At 50.7% G+C, this 23,739-nt stretch overlaps 2 protein-coding genes across 2 annotated transcripts in view; one reads left to right on the top strand and one right to left on the bottom strand.

Annotated features, from left to right (window-relative positions):
- ADCY5 (adenylate cyclase 5) overlaps nucleotides 1-12,886 on the top strand; it is a 149,653-nt gene extending 136,767 nt beyond the window's left edge. Inside the window, exons 16-21 of the mRNA XM_069475115.1 lie at nucleotides 1,367-1,396; nucleotides 2,361-2,493; nucleotides 4,260-4,523; nucleotides 5,503-5,707; nucleotides 8,698-8,822; nucleotides 10,491-12,886. Coding sequence (XP_069331216.1) covers nucleotides 1,367-1,396; nucleotides 2,361-2,493; nucleotides 4,260-4,523; nucleotides 5,503-5,707; nucleotides 8,698-8,822; nucleotides 10,491-10,619 — 886 coding nt within the window. The 3' untranslated portion in view covers nucleotides 10,620-12,886. The remainder of the gene's footprint in view (nucleotides 1-1,366; nucleotides 1,397-2,360; nucleotides 2,494-4,259; nucleotides 4,524-5,502; nucleotides 5,708-8,697; nucleotides 8,823-10,490) is intronic.
- Nucleotides 12,887-22,084: 9,198 nt separating this feature from the next.
- SEC22A (SEC22 homolog A, vesicle trafficking protein) overlaps nucleotides 22,085-23,739 on the bottom strand; it is a 53,291-nt gene continuing 51,636 nt past the window's right edge. The window contains exon 7 of the mRNA XM_069472709.1: nucleotides 22,085-22,944. Coding sequence (XP_069328810.1) covers nucleotides 22,744-22,944 — 201 coding nt within the window. The 3' untranslated portion in view covers nucleotides 22,085-22,743. The remainder of the gene's footprint in view (nucleotides 22,945-23,739) is intronic.

Genomic DNA, 23,739 nt, shown 5'->3' with positions numbered 1-23,739 from the left:
ATTGAGTTTGAATTTCAGTGTTGGACACACATTTGCTTATTCCTCTGAACCTCATTATTTTTTTCCAGTAAAGTGGGAATAATACCCATAGTAGTAAACGTATATAAAGTGCCTGATATGAAGTACCCTTCTCTTCCCATCACCACCCCTACATGTACACCAAGAAGGGCAAAAACATGTGAGTGACAGGTCTGTGTCCCCTGAGAAAATGCAGCAGCAGCAAACTGCTTTCTCTGAGTTAGAGGAAGGGGTCCATTCATCTGCCCATCCATTTTTTCGCCCATTCATTCATTCACAAATATTTATCAAGGGCCTATGGTGTGCCAGCTAGATACAACAGACAACAGATAACCCATCAGAAATACTCCTTTTCTTGTGAAGGGAAATGTCACCCGAGAAAATGAAGGTATAATGAAGGATCTAAGTCAGATTCAAGGAAGAACTTGGCAGCTGTGTGGGGCTGTAGGCCGATGACCAGGAAGACAGTACCGTCGCAACGGTACAGGCTGAAGTCCTGCAAGAAGGGGGAAGAGGAGGAGGGCCTTTCTACTCAGGATGGGGGCTGGAGCTGGGCCCTTTGCCCTCTTCCTGCTGCTCCTCCCCCAGCCCAGCCTGTCCCCTCCCACTGCTGAGTTGGCAGCAAAGAACGGGGCTCATTTCTGGGTTGGGAGACCCTGGTCTGGCTCTAGGGCAGCACTGTCCAATAGATAAATAATGTGAGCCATAAATAATGTCCAATAGATAAATAATGTCCAATAGATAAATAATGTAATTAAAAACTTTCTAGTAGCTGTATTAAAAAAGCAAAAAGTGTAATTAATTTTACTTTTATTTTAAATGATACTATATATCCAAAATATGGTCATTTTAATATGTAGTCACTATAAAATTATTAATGAAATACTTTACCCTTTTTCACATGAATTATTCACATTGTGCCGTTTGTATATTTTATGCACAGCACAATTTAACTTGCACCAGCCCCATTTTAAGGCTCAGCAGCCACATGTGGCCAGCAGCTGCCACTGCGGATGGAGCAGGTTCAGGGTTGCTCCTCTGCTCCCTCTGGACGGCAGCAAGGGCTGGGGTGGGAGAGCGGGGCAGGCTTCTGCCCAGGTGGACGTGCTTGGGGCAGGCAGAGGGATCCCAGGTAAGAGCTGGGCAATTTGTGGTCATGGTGACCAGGTGCTGACAGGGCGGGGCTTTCTGCAAGGCTCCGGTCCTGAAGGTCACCTGGATATGGAAGGGTGGGGGATTGGGAGCCCGGGGCCCAGCGGTGAGGTGGCAGAGCTGGGGAGCAGAGCAGGGACGGCGGATGCCTTCTGCAGCGGCAGGGCCCTGAGCAGTCTTCCCGCTCTGTTCACAGAGACTTCAACAACAACGGGACCTCCCAGTGGTGAGTGCAAGCCCCTGTGCCAGGCCCTCTTCCGCCCTCTGGGCAGACGGGAGAGGGCAGCCGGTGCCCAGGAGGGGGTCCTGGCTGGCGGGGTGGGTGGTGTGGAGGAGGCTGTCGGGGCAAGGAGGCCCTCCCTCCCTGGCGGCAAGGTGACCTAAGGGGGTGGACGCCCTTGCTTTCCTCATGATCCCCACCGCCCCACGGTGATCTGTAGACTCTAAGATCACTCCACAGGCCTCTTCTTAAAGCGCAGAGCCTCAGGCTCCTCCCTAGGAGCATGCGCAGGGACCCCAGCCATGGGAGAGCGGGGCTGGTGCCCGCTGCCCCTCCGGATGCCCGCAGGGTGTGGGGCTGCTGCCTGGACAGGGAGTCACTACGCAGCCTTCAAGGTTTGGGCTTTTTGCTGGCACAAGGAACAGGGTTTGGAACAGCTGGATTTGTTACGAGTATTGATTAATAACGTTAACAAAAATACGATTAGGCAATAATAGTAGCTACCGCTTCTAGAGTGCCTGCTGTTTGTCAGGTACTGCATTAAGCATTTTGCATACATTATCTTTCATCCTTGCCACAATCCTGAAATGTGGGTATTGTTGACCCATTTCACAGATGAGGAAACTAAAGTTCAGAGAGGTTAAGAGACTTGCCCCAGGTTGCCCAGAGACAGGATCAGTGGGCCCACCTGGCTCCCTTGTCACTGTGCCACTGCCCTTGTGTTGTCTGCTGGTTAGGCTGAAAGGTGTCAGGAGAGGAGCAATGGTGGCCTGCATGCAGGTGTGAGCAGGGGCTGAGGTGGGCTGCCAGCTAGGAAGGCTTTCTGGAGGAGGCACACCTTAGGCGAAATTTGAGCAGAACGGCGAAGAGGAAGGGAAGTTGTAGTGGGAGGAAGAAAAAGACCCAGGGTCCTCAGAGCCTTCTGTGAGAGGCCAGGGCGATCTCAGGCCTGTCTGCCTCCCACCTGCAGCCCTGAGCACGCGACCAAGGTGGCGCTGAAGGTGGTGACGCCCATCATCATCTCAGTCTTTGTGCTGGCCCTGTACCTGCACGCCCAGCAGGTGGAGTCCACTGCCCGCCTTGACTTCCTCTGGAAACTGCAGGTGGGTGGCCCTGGGGCTGGAGCTGGGTGGGGGAGGCACTCGGGAGCCAGTGATCAAGTGGACAAACTCATGGTCATCTGGGCTGGGCTGGGCCTTCGTCTCACGCTGACAAGGTGTCAGTTCTTAGAAGAACCTGTGCATTGACCTTACTGGGGCCACCGAGAGGCTGCGGATCCGAATCTTCCTGTCCCGCCAGGGCTCAGCCCTACAAACAGTTGGTCTTGTTGGCAGCCACCCCCCTGTGTTGGGGCGAAGTTCCCAGATGTGGCTGGAGCACCTGGCTGGGCCCGGGGATTGGCCTCTGCCCCAGCGGCCCTGGCCTGGCCTCTGCCTCTCTCTGCCCAACACTTTGGGCACATGCTCTCTGGGAAGGGCACGGTCCCATCTCTGCCACCTGCTGGGCAGATCAAGGGAGCTGGAGTGCTACCAGGGCTCCCTGGTAGGCATGTGTCTCAGCAGTGGCAGGAGCAGGACTGTCCTCAGTCTGGTTCATTTCCAGGGGCAGATGGACTGATGTGGGGTCCTCCATGGGTCAGCCCGTGAGAAGTACCTGGATCCCACTCCAGCTCCTCACTTGGGCACACCTGTCCAAAGCTAGGAGTGGTGGCCGTGTTCACGGAGAAGGGCCTGGGCAAAGGGTCCCACCTCACAGGAGCGTAGGTCACTCGGCTGGAAGGCTGGGCAGGAAGATGGCCCATGCCAGCACCTGTGGGTGGTGGGTGGACAGCGGGGCCTCTTAGGGTCTAGGACTCCCTTGGGCATGACCCCAGTCCTCGAAGCCACGTTTCCAGTGGCTCGGGAGTCCACCGGGCCATGGATGGTATAGTCAGGGGATCTTCTCACCTCGGGGGCAGGGCTTGGGCACTGAGCCTTGGGGTCTTGGAGCTTCTGCCCTGGCCACTGTCCCTACTGGACCCAGGTCCTGTAGCCTCCGGAAGGGGTGCCAGCTCCATGCTCATGGACAGCCACTGCCCTCAGGGAGAGCCAGGGCCCTGGGAGGCAGTCCTGGTCCTGTTGGATATTCTACTTGCACCCAAATAGAAAGGTGTCTGCCTTTCTGGCCGGCCAGGTCTTCTAAATGGCCCTGCTAATGACCTTTCCTGCCTGCTTTTCCAACGCAGTCACTCCCAGGTAAGGGAGCCTTTGGGTCTGCCATCGAGGGCGAGGCAGCCAGCTGACTCCACCCTCTAATCCTGGGTCCTGAGCACTCTGGTCAGGCGGTCCCCTGCCACGCCATGGGGCACAATGGCCTTTCTGCTTCAGCCGCGTCTGGCTCTGGGGCAGGTCTGTCCCCATGGGAGGCAGAGAGCCTGGACAGGGCTTTGGGCCATTTTTCCCGTGGGCTCAGTCAATTAAAGTACCCATTGCCAAGCGGCTTTTCTGATTGAATCTCCTGATGTCAGGAGGAAAATGAAACATGTGGAGCACCTAGGGAGCTGGAGGGCTATTTGGGGTGTGGTTATGGACCGTCCCCTTTGTTCCCAGCCTAGTTCTAGTCTTGGGCAGATGGGGTCCTTTCAGCCTCACCTCTGGGACCTGCTCCGACTCGGGGCTTCCCTCCCCCCGGATCGGCACCCTCACGGGCGGCACTTCCAAAGAGGCAGGCGGGAGCGTTAGATGCTTGTAAATGTCTGTCTTTTCTGACTGTCAAAGCAGCGCTCTGACAACCTGGAAGCAGAGGCAGCGGAGAGAGGAGAGGCCCCCAGCCCTGCTCACACCCTGGGCTGGAATTGGCATCCATGTGACCCGCGCTGTCTGTCTCCCAGGCCACAGAGGAGAAGGAGGAGATGGAGGAGCTGCAGGCCTACAACCGGCGGCTGCTGCACAACATCCTGCCCAAGGACGTGGCCGCCCATTTCCTGGCCCGGGAGCGGCGCAATGACGAGCTGTACTATCAGTCCTGCGAGTGCGTGGCCGTCATGTTCGCCTCCATCGCCAACTTCTCCGAGTTCTACGTGGAGCTGGAGGCCAACAACGAGGGTGTCGAGTGTCTGCGGCTGCTAAACGAGATCATCGCCGACTTCGATGAGGTGCACGGCGGGGCGTGGGGCCGGCCCCTGGGCCCCTGGCATGGGAGGGACGTGGAGAGATCCGGATAAGAGCAGCGATGACAGGAGCGTGCTGTAACAGGCACCTGGCACACATGGCCTCTCCTGTCATCCTGTGACAGATGAGGAAACTGAGGCCCACGGATCTTGAGTATCTCGCCTGAGGTCACTGGCAGTAAGTGACAGAGCTGGGGTTTCAGCACGGGTTGTTTGAACTTGAGCCTCCAGGACCCTGCTGGCTGGCTTACCAGCTACCCCTGTCACCTACCATTCCTCTTGTGCCATCTAGGGTGGACAGGGCCTCAGGGCCTGGGACAGCTCAGTGCCTGTGTCCAGGGTTTGAAAGAGCCAAAGCCAGGAAATGTCCCCAGGCTAAGGGAGGAGCCAGGACAAAGAGGCAGGTCCCAAGCCCCGTGGAGCTCTCGGCGCGCAGGCACTGGGTGGCTGAGCCCGACAGGGGAGTCATGAGTGTGAGGGGGCAGCCCCCGCAGGGACGCGGGCCCAGGCTTGCAGAGCAGGGAGGAGCAGGAGGCTGGAGCTGGGGCCGGGCAGTGTCAGAAGCAGCCCACAAGCCTCCTGGGGCAGTGGGGACTGGTGTTGGCTGACATGGGCCTGGGAAGGCTTCTGGGAGGCTGGAAAAGTGTGTCTCGCTGGACAAAGATGAGGAATTTCCCCGGGCAGGAGAGCATGTGAGCCAGTGAAGGGGAGACAGCCATCCAGTCCCTATTGGGGGCCAGAGCCCCAGAAGTGACTAGTGACAGTCGCTGTACAGTGGGTGGGTGTGGAGGAGGCCTGGCTCTGTCTGGGGCTTCACATGATGACAACGGAGACGGGCCCCCGCCATGGGAGGGGGACACCTGAGAGGCCATGCTACTACATTTCCCTGTACATCCTGTCCCTCCCTGTGGACCCCCGTGTTCCAGACTTGGGAGTGACCCAGATTTGGCCTCCCCCTACCCAGATTATCAGCGAGGATCGGTTCCGGCAACTGGAAAAGATCAAGACCATCGGCAGCACCTACATGGCGGCCTCCGGCCTCAACGACTCCACCTATGACAAGGTGGGCAAGACCCACATCAAAGCCCTGGCTGACTTCGCCATGCGGCTGATGGACCAGATGAAATACATCAACGAGCACTCCTTCAACAACTTCCAGATGAAGATCGGTGAGCCGGGCCCGGGGGCAGCCGGAGGGAGGGCTTAGAGGGGCTCCCCATCCCCCGTCCTGCACCTGCTGTCTGGGCCAGTGGCAGAAGGCCGCAGAGGCTGACGTCACAGTGTGTTCCTCTGCCCAGAGTCGGGGGCAGGCACCAATCACTCACAGTGGGGTCCTCCCGGAGCCTGGCCGTGCCTCCTCTGCCTGTTGGCATGCGGCAGCACGGGCGGGACACCTCTGAGGTCCCACCTCGCTCCCGCGCTGGGAGGGCCTGGTTGGACCCAGGCTGTGCCTGCCCGAAAGGCTTTGGAGGGGATGCTCTGTGCCCAGGGCTCAGGGCCTTCTGGTGGCTGCTACGTCAAGCAGATGACAGTCCCATTTATTTCAAGTAATACTGACCTAACAGCAGTGTTTTATTTGCAAGTGTTCCAAATCCATTCAGTAAAAATGAAAAGCAGCAAAATCAAATACCTGATACATTTTAAATACAAAATATATAAACATGTTACAAGTCATTACATTTGCAAATTCATAAAAACATTGAATATATATTCTGCAAAATTTTTAGCAAAATAAAGTAAAATAGTTTTAAAAACTAAACATGAAAGGAATCTTGTAAGAGTGACTAGGACATGATTATATTTCAACTTTTTCAAAGGAGTAATCTTGACATACAAAGTGGGTCAGAGGGGTTATTATGGGGTTTCAAGGGTGAGCAAATCTTCTAGCTCTATAAAAGCTTTTCTAACCCACACAGATTGGGGAAAGAAACGGTGAGAGGTCAAGTCTGCGTATCTTCCCCGGACTCCTTCTTTGTTGAGTTCACCGTGTATTGCCCTCGCTGGGTGGCTTTGAGGGAGCTTTGTAGACACCTGTGGTGTCGGGGAGGAAGGCCCTGGATCCGTGTCAAAATAGCGCCATATTCTACTTGTTCAGAAAAATCCTTGAACCAAAAACTATGTGTTTATCTTTTTATATTTAATTTTGTTGTTTTATTACCCCGACCTTTTATTTTGACAAGTTTCAACTCTGTGGGAGAGTTGAAAGAATAGTTCGGTGAAAACCCGCATACATACACCCCCATTTCTCCACCCTGCTGTGTCCACAGAATGATTTCAGAATCACAGCTCTGAAGTCGTTGCTCCAGAAAGCCCGAGGTATTTCTGTAGTTCATTTGTCCTTAGAACATGTCTTACCAAGGCTGTGCCGTGTTACAGAATATGGGTTCCTTTTGCAGCGGAAATTGCTTGGTCTTGGTCGGGTGTCCTTCTCTTCCCCCTCTTGAGGTTTGTGTAGGTAAGGAATGCTTTCTGAAGGAGCGGGCCTTCTTCTACTCAGATTTTAATGCATTATCGAATCCCTGGGTTATGTGTCTAGCCATAAATGATTCAGATTTCAAATTAAAAAAAAGTAACAGTAATTCACCAACAAAAATACTGGCATTTCAATTCCCAAAATTACCACATTAAAACAAAATATTGTGTTACTAAGAATGACTATTGGGATGATTAATGTCCTCGGGAGACATGTTCCGGCCGGAGTGTCAGGAATCGGGCTTTCCCTGAGCGAGCTGGCTTGTTTTGTGCTGTGGGCACAGTGCTCGGTGGACTCGACCGGGTTTGCATCGTGCCCTGGCCGCTGGCAGCCCCGGAGCAGAGCCCGCGGGGAGCCTGCGTGAACTGACTGCAGCCTGAGTCTCTGTCAGCTTCACTCTTGGCTTCGTGTAACGTTGCCACTCCTGCTTGCCTTTCATCTCAGCCACCCCTTGTCCACCTACGCTGGTCTGTGTTTTTCTCGAAGTGTGTATGTTTGTAGACTGCCTCAACTCCTTTATTGGACCAGGACTGGGGACTGAGCATTTGCACCTCCCAGGAGGAGGATCAGGAGCTGGGCAGGCAGTTGAGCCCTGTATGGCAGATCCTTCCCGACAGACGCAGGAACATCCGCCCGGGTGGGCTTGGCTTTGGGAAAGGGGTCAGAAGCTATCAGAGGTCAATCCAGTCGGCGAGGGGGACAGCCCTGCGGGGCGATGACACGTGGGGTAAAAGCTGCCTGTGGCTGGCAGGACTAAAGAGGAGGGTCATGGAGGGAAGTTTTGAGGACCGATGACATTGCTGACTAAGTGAGAAGCCCCGCAGGGCCTGTTTGGTGCTTCTGCTGTGTTCAGTCCTGCTCTGCACACAGGAAACAGGCAGCAGTGAGGCTTCACACGGACCAGTAGGAGACAGTTTCCACACCAGGAGGGAACGCCCTGGGACTTGGAGGCAGGACAGAGAGTGTCGAGGGAACGTCACTTGAGCCAGCTGCATGAGGGCAGGATTTAGCCTGCGGAGGAGGCGGGAGGACGCCACTGGAGGGAGGACCAGTGCAGCAAGGCTCAGAGGTGGCTCAGTGCTGCCGTGGGTGGCATTGAGAAGGTGGACAGATGAGAGCCGCGGTGCTAGGAGAGAGATGGAGAGCTCAAATGGTGACTGGAGCATGGTGACCATGGTGTCCCTGTCCTGGCTCAGAGGCCCAAGAGCAAGATGACTTGGAGAGAGAAGAGACTTGTGCAGGGCGATGAGTTAGAAGCTGGGTTCTGAGAATGAGAATGGTGGAGGAAGAAACAAAGGAATGCGGAACAGAGAGATGGCAAGTTCTGGTATGTGGAGTCTAAGTGCCAAGAGAGGGACAATTGGGAAAAGGCAACTGGTTGTGCAAAAGGTCATGGGAGGCCATGCGGAGGCTGCTCCTGGCAGTAGGCTGGCGGAGCTGAGCGTTGGCTGGGTGGCGAGGACACAGGAGCAGTGGATGTGTCTCAAATCAGCAAGCATTTGACAGGAGCAGAGAAGTGGGAGGCTGCAGGGTGAGCACGGCCCCAGGCCTGGAGGACCCTGGGTGTCTTCAGGCCAAGAGGCAGAGAGAGTCCCTGCAGCTGTCGAGAGCAGGACGACAGCGAGGGCAAGCAGGGCAAGCGTTGGTCTTAACCTGGTGACTGTGGCTGACTCCTGTCCCCTGCAGGGCTCAACATCGGCCCCGTGGTGGCTGGGGTGATCGGGGCGCGCAAGCCTCAGTACGACATCTGGGGCAATACGGTGAACGTGGCCAGCCGCATGGACAGCACCGGTGTGCCCGACCGCATCCAGGTGAGTGCGGGAGGCTCCGCCCACGTCACCCGAGTCGGGGGCTCTGTCTGATGCTGAGGAGTCCTCAGGGCAGGTCGCCCGCAGTTCCCAGTCAGAACTTCTGCAGCCAGGTCCCAGGGTGATGGGGCAGTTGGCGCTGGTATCTTGGAAGCTGGGAGGACACGACTGTTTCAGGCCTCAGGACCTTGGACAGAGCTTCAGGCCTGTGCAGAGCCCTCTACTGGGCACAGAAGCAACAGGGGGAGGTGGGCTGGAGGGCTTGCCGGTGCCAAGCTAAGCGTGCTAAGCGGGAGGCACACGGAGGACACACAGGCGCCTGCAGGAAGCAGCCCTCACCCACTGGCGCTCGCAGCTCTCAGCCGGTTCAGAGAACCAGAGGAGGCTGCCTCCCCGAGGGCCCCGCCAGAGACAGAGGCTTCTCTCCTTCCTTTGCGAGCTGGCGCTGTGACTCCCAGCCCTGCCACTCCCGAGCTGCTTCTCTTGGTTTTTCTCGGGCCTTCCTTGATTCGCTTTGCTCCAGTCTGACAATGGAGGCCCTGGATTGGGCTGTGGGAAGTCAGCTTCCCAGGCTTCACAAGCACTGACTGTGCTATTTTTGAGGCCTTTTGCCAACACTGACACCATTTAAATGTCCCTAACTTCTCCCCACTGCAAGGCCTCTGAACAAAGGGGCTGACCCGGGCACAGCCTGGCTGCTGTGGGTGCTGACAGGCCTGGCCACGTGGCCTCTTCTCACTCCGTCCCTGTGTCGCGGAGGGGGACACGGCGAGATGGGAACTGGGGTCCCGAGGAGGGATGGGAGAGAGGGCCATATGTGTTTCCTGGGTAAGTCACCTCAGTGACCCAGCACCTCACAGGAACCGCAGTTAGTAACAGCCGGGCCCCCTGTGGGCGGCCCACCCAGCACGCCCACCCCGTCCTCCTGGCCTCACGCTCACCAGCGGGGCTGCGGCGTGGTGGGGGCCAGGGGAGCCTGGCAGTGCCCAGAAACGGCCCTTGGATCACCCTGGGGGGCGTGTGGCTGTGCCGCCATGCCCTGTGCCCGTCGCGCCCGCGTCTCTGCGCCATCCAGCAGTGGTGTAGTGTAACAAATGCAGCCACCGGTGAGTTCTCCTCTTTGTTCCAAAAGCCAGAGTGGGGCCAGGCGACAAGACCTGGAACTGAATCCAGGCTCTGCCATTGATTAACGATGGAACCTCAGGCAAGTGACTTAGATTTTTTGAGCCCAAGGATAATAATAGTAGCAGCAGTTCTCAAACTACCTCTGGTGAAAAATCAGTTTTTTAAAAATCTTTCTGATCTGTCCTGGAGGGATCCTTTTGTAAAACACGCTGGCGACATACTTGGATATAGGCTGCGACAGCGTTAGATTGTCATCAAAGTACAAGTTCCTCACACTTACTCTCCGCTCCTGTACTCACTCGGCCTGAGGACAGGGGAGTCCGGGGCTGCAGACCACACTGTGAGTAGCGCCCAGGCAGCTCACGCGAGGGGCCGGCACAGGGCAGGTGCTGCGCGCAGTGTCACCCTTATTCTCAGGGGCATGTCCACGGCTGAGCCGCCGCCGGTCCCTGAGCGCCCGCAGGGGATGGGCAGGCAGAAGGGCGGCCCCCAGCAGTTCAGGGCCGGGGTCACCCATGGCCTGCCCTCTCTCCTTTGCCTCCTCAGGTCACCACGGACATGTACCAGGTGCTGGCCGCCAACACGTACCAGCTGGAGTGCCGGGGCGTGGTCAAGGTGAAGGGCAAAGGGGAGATGATGACCTACTTCCTCAACTCGGGGCCCCCGCTCAGTTAGCGGCGGCCGACGGCGCCAGGCAGCCTGGCCTCCAGGGGAATGGAGACGGCCTCTCTGTGTGCCGGGGCGGTGGGAGCCCGCGCTGCCGCCCACCAGGCCACGCCGGTGGGATCCTCCACTTTGACTCAGAGCGGCTTCTGCCTCTGCGGGTGGGCAGCGGCCTCCGTCCCAGGCCCCGGGTGCCAGCGTCCTGCGAGCACCAAGCTGACCAAAGATGTTTCCCTCTGCGGAGGACTCCGCTAGACTCAGTCTGAATCTCGAGGTTTCTCACAGGTGCTGCTGCACGGGTGGCAAGGGGCCGCCGGAGCGTCCCGGGTGGGCGCGGCCGGCGCGCGGTGGCAGGGCGGACGGGGAGGCCTCAGCCTCCCGTGGGGGCAGGTGGGCGAGTCTGGCCTGGGGGAGCCCGGGGGCGCCGAGGGGGTGCTCGTCTACGTGAGCCTTTACCGTTGAGACAGGCCGCGACCCCTGCGCCACGGAGGGGCTTTCGGGCAGCAGTGCTGGCTCTGGAGGGACCGTGGCCCTCCCCGCGTCCTCCGCCCGCACCCCGCGCACACAGACGGCGCCCGCGAGGGAAAGGGAACTATGGCGAGGGGGAGGCAAGAGGATGCCAAGCAAGGAGTGGTGGTTCTGAGGAAAAGAAATATTTATTAAATAAAACAAAACAAGTTCTCTGTGCCCTTCTTTAGACTATGCTAGTTGTATGCCGCACGTGTAAGAGACACACAAGCAAACAAGATGTCACAGACAAGGCTGGGTGGGAGCCCAACTTGTCTCTTTTGTATTTTTTATTTTGTATTATTGAAAACCTTGGAGATCTAACAGATATGCCAAATTCTATATTTTGTAAATTCTCTATATTAGAAAACAGCTGTGCACAGCGGGATGTTTGTGCTCATCCGTACTGTACGTCCGTTGCCGTGTGTTCCGGTGTATGTGTGCGTGTGCTCATGCCGTGGAACTGGTCTCCTGCAGGATGCAGCTCCCTCACTTCAGATTTGGCAGTTTTTGGTTTTCCCAGGCACAACCAGAGCCGTGGGTGTGTCCCTTTGGGGTACCGTATGCCCAGATTGGGCAGGAAGACGCATGGACGCATTACCCCATGTCTTTCTAACACATGCTCACACACACCACTCCCCGTAAGTAAAGTGGAAACAGAATGATAAGAAGAAAACAAAAAGCTGCTTTCCCATTTCAGGCTGAGCCGGCAGCAAGGGCAGCAGCCCGGCCCCGAGGCAGGCAGTGTGCGTCGGTGGCACCGGGCACCCTTCCGCTCCCTCAGATTTCTGCTGCCTGCACGGAGCGGCTCCCGCGGACTCCCAGGAGCTCAGGGATGGCCGGGTTCTCTGCCGGGCTGAGGGCGTGAGGAAGCCTGGCCCGCCTGGCCTTGGCCTTCTCAGTTGGCCGAAGTGCAGGTGGCTCTCCTGGAGATGTGCCGCCTTCAGGTTTGGGGGAAACGGGGGTGGCCCTGCCCTCTACCTGCAAAGCGGAGGAACGGGGAGAGCCCAGCTTCGGAGTCCATGGGGGAAAGCCAGCAGAAATCTTGTTTTGTTGGGAGGAGGCAGTTAAATATACTGAGAAAAAAATACTATTTTTTTAGTAAACTATGAGGGACTCATTTGGAAAATGATATACTATCACAGAATTCAAACCGAATCCTTAGGGCCTATGCCCAGATCTTTTCATTGCTTCTCAGGGCAGAATTATTCTCACCTCCAAGAGGAGCTGGAAGGCAGCGAGGCGGCAGCCCTGTGCCGGCTGCTGACACATTACTTTGCTGTCCTCCTGTACCCCCCGTCCTCCCCCCACACCAGCTCCCACCCGCTTGAACACAGCTCTGAGAAGCGACGTGTATGGACCTAAAACTGCCAAGCCTGAGTCTGTCCTGTGCTTTTGCGGCTCCATCCTTTGAGTTCTGCATCGCCCCTCTTGCCACCCTGCAGGAGGCTGGCTTTCTCCCGCGGTGGTGTTCCCACGTTCCCTGCCCCTCCATATCGCCCGCCGGCGGTGTCGGGTTTTCGTTCTGCTTCCGACCTGAGTAAAGTGTGTGTGCTGAGCTCATCCCGTGGTCATGGCCTCCCTGGCCCTGGGGGGGCCCTTCCCATCCCAGCAGTGACTGGTGACAGCGTGCAGCGCTAGCTCTTCGTTCCCTCTAAGGAGTGTGCACTCTTTTTATTCCTGCTCTTGCAAAAATGGATACGATTATGATTTCCCATGGAAATTGAAAAGTCTATTTAAATAATTTAACTATTAAACACTTTCACTGGTAATGTGTCCTGGTCTGATTTGCAGCTTGGGCCAGGCGGCCTGGTCCTTGTCTAAGGGACAGTGCACCCAGCCTTCGGTGTGCGGGGGAGGGGAGCTGCAGGGGACAGCACACTGCTGCAGAGAAGTGTTGGCTGAAGACCACAGTCACTGGCGGCCAGCTGGGAGGACTGGCGGTCTTAGCAAGAGTCAGTGCTGGGGACTGAGGAGCAGGTGCCACAGTGCAGGAGGCTGAGATGGAGAGGTGAGGAGGGACCAGGAGGGAAAGATGGAACCAGAAAAGACCCAGGGTTAAGGGAAGGATATTTTAAACAGGTGACCCAAACATGTTTATATACCAAGGGAAAGAAGGGTGAAAACACAGGAGTAGCACACAGGTAACTGGAGGAGGAGGGAGGGGATGAGCTGCAGCCAGAGGTGAACTGACTTGACCTGCGTAGCTAATAATGGTGGCACCTCTGTGTGCCACACTGGGATAAGCACCATACAAACATCTCATTTAATCCTCCTGGCCACCTCATTTCACTGAGGCCCAGAGAGGTTGAGTTATTTGCCTAAGGCAACACAGCTGGTGATTAACAGAGATGAATTTCAAAGCAGGCCTGTCTGCTATCAAAGCCCAAGCAGGTAACTTCATGCAGGCCCCAGGACTCCTCTTCCCCTGCTGCACTCATCAAACACAGGGTTATATTTGGATGCAGGAAGTAAATCCAGAGAGGGTTGGTCAAATTAGGTTTAACACTGGTGTAAACGAAGGAAGCGGTGAAAAAGATTTCACTGGCTTCACTACACCAGTGGCCACGTGGGGACAGAGACAGCAGTCCTGGCATGGCAGGCCTCCTGCTCCAAAGAACAGGGATGTCACTGGAACTTCAAACATCCGTGGTGAAAGATGTAATTTTATACAGGTAAGAGTCTAACTGAGAAATTTTCAGGCTCGTGTGCATCAGTTAGAAAAGGAAAACAAATAATGAGAAAGTTCAAACTTTACGGGCCTGTTGGCTGTGGGAACCAGAACTCCTAAAGAACTCCCACCCTGCTACAGCTATAAAGACCAGGCCCCCCGAGACCCCCCACACACTCAGTGCACACCAGGACAAAAGGGAATGCAACTCATAGCCTTTGTAAGCCCGTCCCATCCCCGTGCCCATTAAGCTAATCCCAGAAAATGTATCTGTTTCTCCCTTAGGAGGTTCTACTTTTTTCCAAAAGCATATCCATACTTAGAATGCTATTAATAATTAGCAAAACTGATTTGAAAAGATGCTGTTGATACGTGGGAAGAGTTTGGAACACCATCACTGACCGCAAACACCATTAGAACCAAAGCCAGACTTCAGCCAACATGTGATGGTTTGCCTGTAGTGCGATGCTGGGCACATACTGGCGGGAAGGCACAGAGAATCTTGCTGCATCGGGGAAGCTGACGCTCAGTATTCACCAGGTAGCCATGTCACTATAAGACATTCAAAGTTACAAATACATTCACAGAACTTTTCCAAAAGCAAAAACACCTGAGTGCCATGTAACTAAACGACAGCCAGTGCTGTGGTTTTCCCATGATGAAACATGGGTGTTTTCCATGGCTGCAACGGCCAAGAGCTGTTCATCAGCAGAATAGGAGCTTCCCGAGCCTGAAAGAGAAGCTGAGCCCATGTCCCTGCAGGGCAGGAAAGCATCCTCAGGCACTGGGATATACAACGCTCAAAAGCTGTGCTGAGCGGATTCTCACTGCCCCCTGAACAAGAACAACTACAATGGCAGGGACAAACACATTCTGAAAACCGGCTGCTTTTGAATTTGTCTAAATCAAAAAAACACACTAAAGGGAACAAATACTGTACAGCTCACCATCAGAGGGAAGGGAACTGACCAGGCTCGGCCGGGCTGTCGCAGCTGCCCCTCCACAGGCCCCTCACTTAGCACAAGTATCAGGACAGTTGGAAGGGTTGGGTTATTTAACTATGGGTGTGGGCGAGGGGGAGGCCATGGCCGGCCAGAGATACCACCACCCCTCCGTCTGGATGAACTTCACAGTGTATAAAGAGCTTCCACAAACATTTTCTCAGTTGTGCATTCCCCAGACACCAGGCAGTTCAAGAACGGACTGGTGTATCCTGAGGCTGCCCTGATACCCAGAGACCAGCAGCCCTGGCACAAGCCCACAGGCACTTCTGCCCAGAGCGCCCATCTGGCTGGGGACTGAGGAGCTTGGCAGGAACAGAGTGCTCGCCACTCCTCAAGGTTAACAATAGATAAACTGAGATCCGATTACTAAAGTGGGCTTGTCTTATCCTTCCAGATTTTCACAAAAGCCCTTCGGTGGTTTTTCGTCCTTCTGTCTTGGGAGGGAGAATGCCAGTCTTTCTTTCCTGCCTGCAGGGTCCCTGCTTCACAAGACAGACACAAGAGCAAAGCCACATGAGGGCACTGGAATGGCTGCTCTCCAAGCTCTCTTCCTCCTCTGGCATTCTCTGGTTTCAATATTTGTGCAGCTCTTTATCCAATCTCAAGTGCCAGACCACATGTATGGCACAAACGTAAACACAATCTAATGAAGACTTTAAGATTTTAGAGCCAAAGGCCCAGACACAATGAGGTAAAGCACTGAGGAGATCACCTTCAAACCAAAGCTGGAACAGCCCTTGCTTTGTGCACCTCCAGACACCACCCCAGCAGCAGCAGCGTGGCCAGAGCCCTGCCCCATGGAGCGGGGATGGTGAGAGATCAATCCAGGTTCACAGAGCAAGCAGAGGATCCAGAAAGACACGGGAAGGGGAGAGAGATGACAAAGAGGAGGATTTGTCTAGGGTTGAGGGTCTCCTGTCCCCACTGGCTTCTCAGCGCCCAGACTTCACCTGCCCATGCTCCCGCACACAGTGAGAGCATATTCCTCTCTAGGGTCCCGCACATACTGCTGCTCCAATCCCTTAGGGGGCCTCGTCACTGTGTTTTCCTGTGGCTAATGTCTACTTTGAACCCACCTGGATTGGGTTTGTCAGCATCTCTGGGTAGCATCACTGAAACTAGTTTTCCTATTCTGCAAAATTTGCTTCCCCACTTTGTCAGTTACTCCCCTCCCAGCTCACATGGGAGTTTTTTGGGAGGGGTACATTTGGCTTTAGATTAAACTTTTGAAAGCCATGTTGCATTTGTGCTATTTAAGAGTGGCGTTTAGCATCTGCCAGCCGGCTGCCTGCTCCCACTCCTCGCCTTCCATCAACACACACAGACTCGCGCAGGGGCCCTCACAGCGAGGGGGCCGGAGGGCGGCTGCCATCCACGAGCACCTGGTAGATTAGAATGTTCAAAGGAACGTGTGTTGGGGCCAAGATGCTAGTGCCACACTGGACAGAGTGAGGCTCCCAGGGCCACCTCCCTCATTCGCCAGTGCCCCAGTGCCTTGGAAGCTGGGGGCGGAGGGGTACTGGAGAGAGAGCCTCCACTTCCAGGCCGTGACACTAGACAACTTCAAGGAGGATTCTGTTAGGTACAAAGCATTCTGTGCACAAAGCAGCAGGCATTTGGCAAGTACAAGTCCCTCAGTCCCCTCTTCTCTCTGGATGCATCCCCAGTGCCCTGCCCAGGAGTCCGCACACAAGCACCTGCCGGGGCAGGGCCCCTGCCTGCTAGATATTCCAGCAGGATCCTCATTTAAGTGGTGATTTCTGAAAAGCTTTGTGCAATGATTTATCACATTTAGGGGTATCTGCAATTTAACAGACTCTTACTGCCTTTAACAGCAACAACAAGACCACAAAGTGGTGGCAAAGGCTTTCCTAGGACTTGCTATGCCAGGCTCTAAGTGCTTTATACGTTTATTGACTCACTTAATCCTCATAACACTGCTTTGCCAAAGGTACTACTATTATCCCGACTGCATATATGAGGAAACTGAGGCAGAAAGGTGAAGTGATTTGCTGAGGTCACAATGCTAGTAGAAGGGAGAGCCAGGGAGTCTGGCTCCAAACTCTTAATCACTATTCTGTACTGCAAAGACTTACCTCCTATTTTTTGGTTAATGTTTTCAGATATAGGGACCACTTAAAGCAGAATTCCTGTGACATTATTTCAAGTCAAAAACCAACCTCTTCTGGCATTCTGCTAGGAAAAGCAAATGTTTATAACACATGAATCACCAATAATGCTTTAGCATTCTATATCAAGAATTGTTAATTTATGAGTTAGTTTTAGTACAAATTCTAAAATGTACACTTCCTTGCCCTAATATCTAAGGTACCCATAAGGGCCACCATACCTCCATGAGCCACTTGCCCTATGTCACTATTGTCAATATTGGGATTTTAGGAAACTATTTCATTCAGCCTAGGACATCTATGGTATAGAAATTAGCACTGATCTCTTTTATTTAAAGAGTAACGTATATTACCTGAAAATATATGCCTTATATATTTAAACATATCTTAATGTTACCTAGTTTAAAATTACATGGTAGTTAAGAAAAGAGCATGAGTTCTGAGTAAGAACTGGATTGAAATCCTGGTTCCATCACGAGTTAGATTGTGATCGTGGCTCAGGAGGCTTGTCTATAAAATAAAAAGCCTTCGTGAATGCTCTCTGTGAGGACGACATGCGGAGCAGACACAGGTCCTGTCGCATAGTAGACACTGCCATTTCCCCGTGTCTGCTTCATCCGTCCTCACTCCTGCCAGACCAGTAGGAGCCCAGCTGTTGTCAGTAACACACTCTCTCTCTCAGAATTGTCTGGGGTGCACTGTGGCATAGAAAAATGAGCACCAACTTTTAAATCATTTGAACCTGAATCTCAGGTTTGAACCCCACACCCACCACTAGTCAGTGTGATACCATACAAAGGACAAGTTCTTGACCTAAGTCTTTGTTTCCTCAAGTGAAAATGAGAGTGCTCCCCCTCCAGTCTGCCATAAGGATTAACTATGGAGAAGGACCTAGCACGGGGCCACAAAATGCACCAATAAGCATTCTTCTTATTAGCCCTGGGGACTGAAGGAATTGAACATGCAAGGGTAAAATGTTGCTTGTTCACCTTTAGGCAAGGCCCTTTGCAACCCAGCCTCGAAGAAGAACACTGGCACAAAGGAGGCAAATGCCAAGGCTCAGCTGGGGAGGGGCTGCCGGGAGGACCTAAGGGGAAATGGAACGTATGAGCCCCGTCGCTACTGTCAGATGGAGCCTGAATGTGCTTTCTGCTGGGCGATGCTTGCATTGCTGTGCTGTGTGAAGCAGGAGAAAAGGGCAAATGTGAACTGCGGGTGACGTTGGGCTGAAAATGCTGCTAATTGCCAAGGAAACACAGGGAACAATTCGTGAGGCTAGGTTCCGATTTCAGGAACTCTGAGTACTAAGCCTGTTCTCTCCCTGAGAGGCCTCTAATGGTGCCGAGACAACTGATCACACACCAGCACTGCCAATGCAGAAACCCATGTGCCCACACATCACCACCACTCACTGTTAACAGGCAGGACGAGCAAACCACATGGCTTCGAACCACGCGGTATTTCAACATTTATTATGATTTCATCTGCTAAATAAAGTAACCTAGAAAGCTCGGCCACTCAAGAACGAAGTAGCAAGAGCGGCAGCCACAGACACTGCTTCTGTTTGATCAACGCAATGCTTGGACTGGAGGCTGCCTCTGTGGGCATTCAACCGCAGCCCCAGGACACTGACGAAGACGATTGGACACCTCTAACCGAATGAGTAACGAACGCTAGAGAAGTTACATTCCCTGCCGACTCAGCCTTTACACACAAACTCACTCATAGCCCTTGGAACTGGAGGGGCTCCTTCTATTAACTTTTAGCGAGGATATTACTAAAGCCGATTTAACTCACAAATCAGGTTTTGCTTTCCCACAGCATTTTTAGGTAGCAAGACTTCCTATCCCTAGAGATAATAAAGCAGAAAAGTACTAAGAAGTCTTGACCACAGACAAAGAACGCGACCCTGAAGAGTGGCCTATAATTTGTGGTAAGGCTAAGTGTTCGATTTGGTCTGTGTGGTGGCTGCTCTTGAAATAATTTGTTCTTTTACCACACACTACACGGAAGTTCTAACTCTAAAGTGAACCAAAAGGGTTAAAACAGTAACAAAAAAGGTCACACGCACACACTTTGTTGAAAACCCTTGGAAATCCAATGACTGAGTGTGTCCTTGGGTTACTTAGTAAACCTTTTGAAATAAAGGCCGAGCAACTGCCCTTTCAGGGAGCAGCTAACCTCAGGAGCACAGGGCTGCCTCCTCCGACACGGGGGTTAAGGCTCTCGTGACAAATCTTTGGTCTCAGTGGAGCCTTGACAAAGCAGGAGTCTAATGGGATTCCACACACAGCCCATGGAAACGAAGCCGTGCATTTCTCCGGGCTAGATTGTACTGTGAAAACCACCACCTTTAATGCAAAATAAATGTGCTAATCCAGGGACAGCACATTCACTTTATATGTCATAAAATTACAAAATTGGGTAAAGGTTTTCCGTATCTCAAGGCATTTGTCTCAAATGGATTTTCAAGCTTTAATAGATGCTTGTTTTTAGCTTAGGATAAGAATCCTTACTTACAAAGTCCTTTATTAACCTCCCCCCCCAAAAAAACCCTTGAATGGAAGCCTCTGAAAGCTGGTACAAGTTGAAGATCCAAGGCACAATCATAAGGTGCAAATGTGCATCAGTGCAGAGTTGTGTTCATGTTAGCCCTTCATGGGACCCTCAAGTGAGAACATTTTTACCAGAATTCATCAGGAAGGACTCTCCCCTGAGGAACTGGTATGCTTTTGACCTCTCAGAGCAATGCATAACTTACTTCCCTTCTTTTTGCCTTAACTGCCCTTAAAGCTCCAGAGTCAAATTTTACACACACTAATGGCAATATATTAACACTTCTATTTTCAATGATCTTGATTTTCTTCCCTTTCTGTTCATATTTTGTTAACATCACTGTACATGTCTTTTCTTGGTATGCTGCTTCAAATTCTTTTGGGAAAGATGCCAGGTATAAATACCAAAAAAGAAAAAAAATATTACAATTACTTTGAGTATATATAAGAGGGTATCTTTGTTCTCATGGTATACCATAATCAAAAAGTAGTATTTCAGAATTAACTAAATTAAGATAAAATATATCGGTAGCGGGACTTGACTCACTGATTTCAGAACCCCTCAATTCCTTGATTTTACCAAGAACAGACATACCCCCTGAATATAATCTTGGTCACCTCCATTAGTTCCATGCTAGTGGAAAGAGCCTAGGAGGTGCTAGAGTGTGCTGAGCTATGTGACCTGGGTAAGTCATTAACATCTGACCACTTTTGCATCCTCCCCCTTAACATGAGGGCAACTATGCTTCCCCTATGCTACAAAACTCACCATGATGAGGTAAACTCAGAATTATTCTTAGAAGTAAAAGTGCAATATAAATGTAAGATCATATGCCTTGGAGGCCTAAGTGATTCTTTTTCAAGAGTCCAAGGACTTCTTTACACCCATGGCCAAAGTTTCTCTTCCCAAATTCATGGTTTCTTTGGCAACATGATACAGGCAAGGAAGCTCTGACCAATCAGAGATGCAGGCACCAATAATGAAAGAAAGTATTTCTATACACAAAACATTATTTTTAGCTGTTTTCATTTTTTACATTAAGATGTAAACATCCTCTTATCCAAAATAGTGCAAAAAACAAGACAAAAACAAAACAAGTCTAAAAATAGCTGGTGAGGAGTTTTCAAGTGTTCCTGCTGAATGGATCCAAATACCAAACATTACAACTCATTAATTCAATGATAAGGACGTAACTCCTGAACCAAACTGGTAAAAGCTATAAAATCAATACATAGCAAAATCACAATTAACCAGAATGCTCCAGCTTCATGGTTAATTGACTATTTATAAGAATATTATCTGTTTTAACTATTAGTTTAGAAAACCTTTCTAAATTGAACCACTTCACATAGCAAAATCACAATTAACCAGAATGCTCCAGCTTCATGGTTAATTGACTATTTATAAGAATATTATCTGTTTTAACTATTAGTTTAGAAAACCTTTCTAAATTGAACCAGTTCACTTTCCTGGCTCAGTAAATACAAAATGTCAAACATAATTTCATGTTGTTTTGATGATTTAGGATCATGTGATGCTTTGGGGTATCTCTCAAAATATGTATAATTTTTATGCAACCTTGCTAGAGGCAGAAAACTGGAGTGAACTATAGTTTCTTATTTTAAATAAATCCCTGGTATCATAAGCTTATTGTCTTCCTTTTACTTCATTCTCCTAAGAGGAGGGTGCAAAGGTTCTAGTTAAGCAAGACTTTACGGTTCTAGACACATCCACATACACTGGTTCAGGCAAACAAGGGTAGTTCAATGACTTTATCCTCTAGACTATTTCTTCAACTTAATAAATATGCTTCCAAACATAAATTACAATGTAATGGGGTCCACTGTTTTTGTGGATATTCAATTTCGGTATCCTATGAATTCCTTGTTTGAAATTTTTTCTTTAAAAAAACAAAGGGAAATCACTCATGGAATGACTTCCAAAACCAGGAGAGTTATAGATTTTGCTAATGGAATCAAACTGTGTTTCCTATGTTATTGATTCATAACTGCCTGAACAATTTTTACAATGTCATCAAAAAGCAAGTAAGTTCTCTCCAACACTAGGTGCTTAATCCATCAAAACCATAAAATAATAAGATTTGCTAGGAAAGTCACCTTCTGATTCTCTTAGCACAGTCAAGTGTTTCCTAGTGTAGGACCTATATCACTGATGGCACACAAGATGATTTTAGGTGGTGCACAACATAGAATAACGCTGAATCACAGTAAGAATGTCCTTTACAATTTTCTGTTGTCCTCTGAGACAGAGCCTTATTCTGGTGCTAGGTAACATCTCTCCCACTGCCACAAAGAGCAGGCCTCTTAGATTCAGAGCCTTGGCACACATCAGTACCTAGCTATATCTTAACACTTTTTGTGTTAATTTTATTTACTTTGTGGTTATCTTTTATTTATGGTAAATTGATACTGATTTCCTACTTGGAGTAGGATTTGTTTCTTTTTAAAATATTTTAAAATTTAAAAGATAAATATTAAGTAAATAACAGTATAAATAGCACTCAAATGATTGGTTTTGGGAAGAACGACTATAGTCCAATGAATCATTTTTTAAGTGATTTTAAAAGAAACGACAAACGTGGTCTAGAAAGGAAACATATGTCACTGTATTTGCAATACTTGTGATGTTCCAGAGATGAGCTCACCACAGCCTTTTCCTATATCAGGTTATTTCCAGAATTAAGATTCAAGCAAAAATATAAAAGTAACAAGAACCAATTCCACACCATCCTGGACATGATAAACTCTTGGTACCATAAATGTGCAAATAATCTGGTATTTAGCACAGTTATTTGTTTAAAATATAAACTTCCCAATTCTGTAGCATCTTTATATTTGGTCTATACTAATGCCTCACAAAGGCAAACTCAGGTTGTAGAGTTCCTGTGCTTGGTCCTCAGAGCAAGTACCACAACTATTTTTTGACTGAACTCTTCAGCAAGGATTTAGGACTGCCGGCCAAGTCTTCCAGTGGCGTCTGACGGTTCTTCCACTGTTCCAGCCCTGAAGAGAGAAGTCTCTTCCTTCTCCTCCTCTGAATGATAATCTCATGGCCAACATTCTTCTGAGAGGAGTTTTCCTAGCAGGTCTTGCATGCTCACAGGCATGCCATGCTGATTTTAAAAAAGGAAAGTTGGAGAGAAAGAAAGCAGAGCTTCTCATGTGTGGTGAATAGTTTTTTCATCACAGTGGCAGTTATGTTCCCTCCTTTTCCCCCTGAAGCCAAGGCAGTATGTCTGAAGGATGGTGTCAGACATCATAATCGGGAGCCTTGCCCTGGGCTTGCCTTAGCCAGATCTGTAGTGTGACAAATGCTCCCACAGTCACGTGAAAGAAAAGCTGCCAGAGGTTGCGCAGTTCATAGAGATACATGTTGCATAGACAGATTAAGCCAAAAGTCAAAAAAGATTTGACATTCCGCCAGCTGGTGTAGTAGACAAGTAAATAACACTGTTCAAAATATAAAAATGAAAGATGATTAGGGTTACAGGAAAAGAAATAGATGTCTCTAATAAAAAGAAAACAGTACCACGTCAGAGAATAAAATATGAGAACGGCATAGGGTATTTTTTATCTAGGGATAAGATAATATAGCATATCTAAGACATTCAGTTATGAAATTTCCACAGCTTGAAAAGGAAATATTTTTCCTTTTATGTTTTTCATTTTTCAAAAGAAAAGCATTTGAGTCATATTTTAAATGAAAGTACAATTGGGTGACTCCTGTGCAAACAAGCTGGGTAAATTCCCCAAAGTAACAGGCAACTAAGAAGTGGTCCCAGGGTTTGAGGGGGTTCCATTCTCATTCAGTAGAGTACAAAAAGCTCAAATAAGCTACTCAGCAAAACGGACTCTTACATAACCTGAGTCTGAGTATTAACGAAATCAACAAAACTTTACTAGTCCCCCATTGAGTACAGGGAACTATGCTAGGTATAGGACCTGAGTGAACATTTGAGGAAGATTCATTCAACGAATATTTACTGAGGGTCTGCTACAAGTCAGGCATTGTTCTTCAGTTGTGAGTAAAATGAATAAAGTCGTTACACAGAGCTTACTTATTTTCTTTGGAGACAGGGTCTCACTCTGTCACCTAGGCTGGAGTGCAGTGGTACAATCATAGCTCACTGTAACCTTGAATCCCCATGCTGAAGTGATCCTCCTGACTCAACCTCCCAAGTAGCTGGGACTACAGGTGTGCACCACCATGCCCAGCTACTTTTTTGTAGAAATGGGGTCTCACTA

Source organism: Eulemur rufifrons, chromosome 7 (assembly GCF_041146395.1).
Source record: "Eulemur rufifrons isolate Redbay chromosome 7, OSU_ERuf_1, whole genome shotgun sequence".
Classification (NCBI taxonomy): domain Eukaryota; kingdom Metazoa; phylum Chordata; class Mammalia; order Primates; family Lemuridae; genus Eulemur; species Eulemur rufifrons.
Note: the sequence above shows the minus strand (reverse complement) of the source record. Positions and strands in the feature narration are given on the sequence as shown.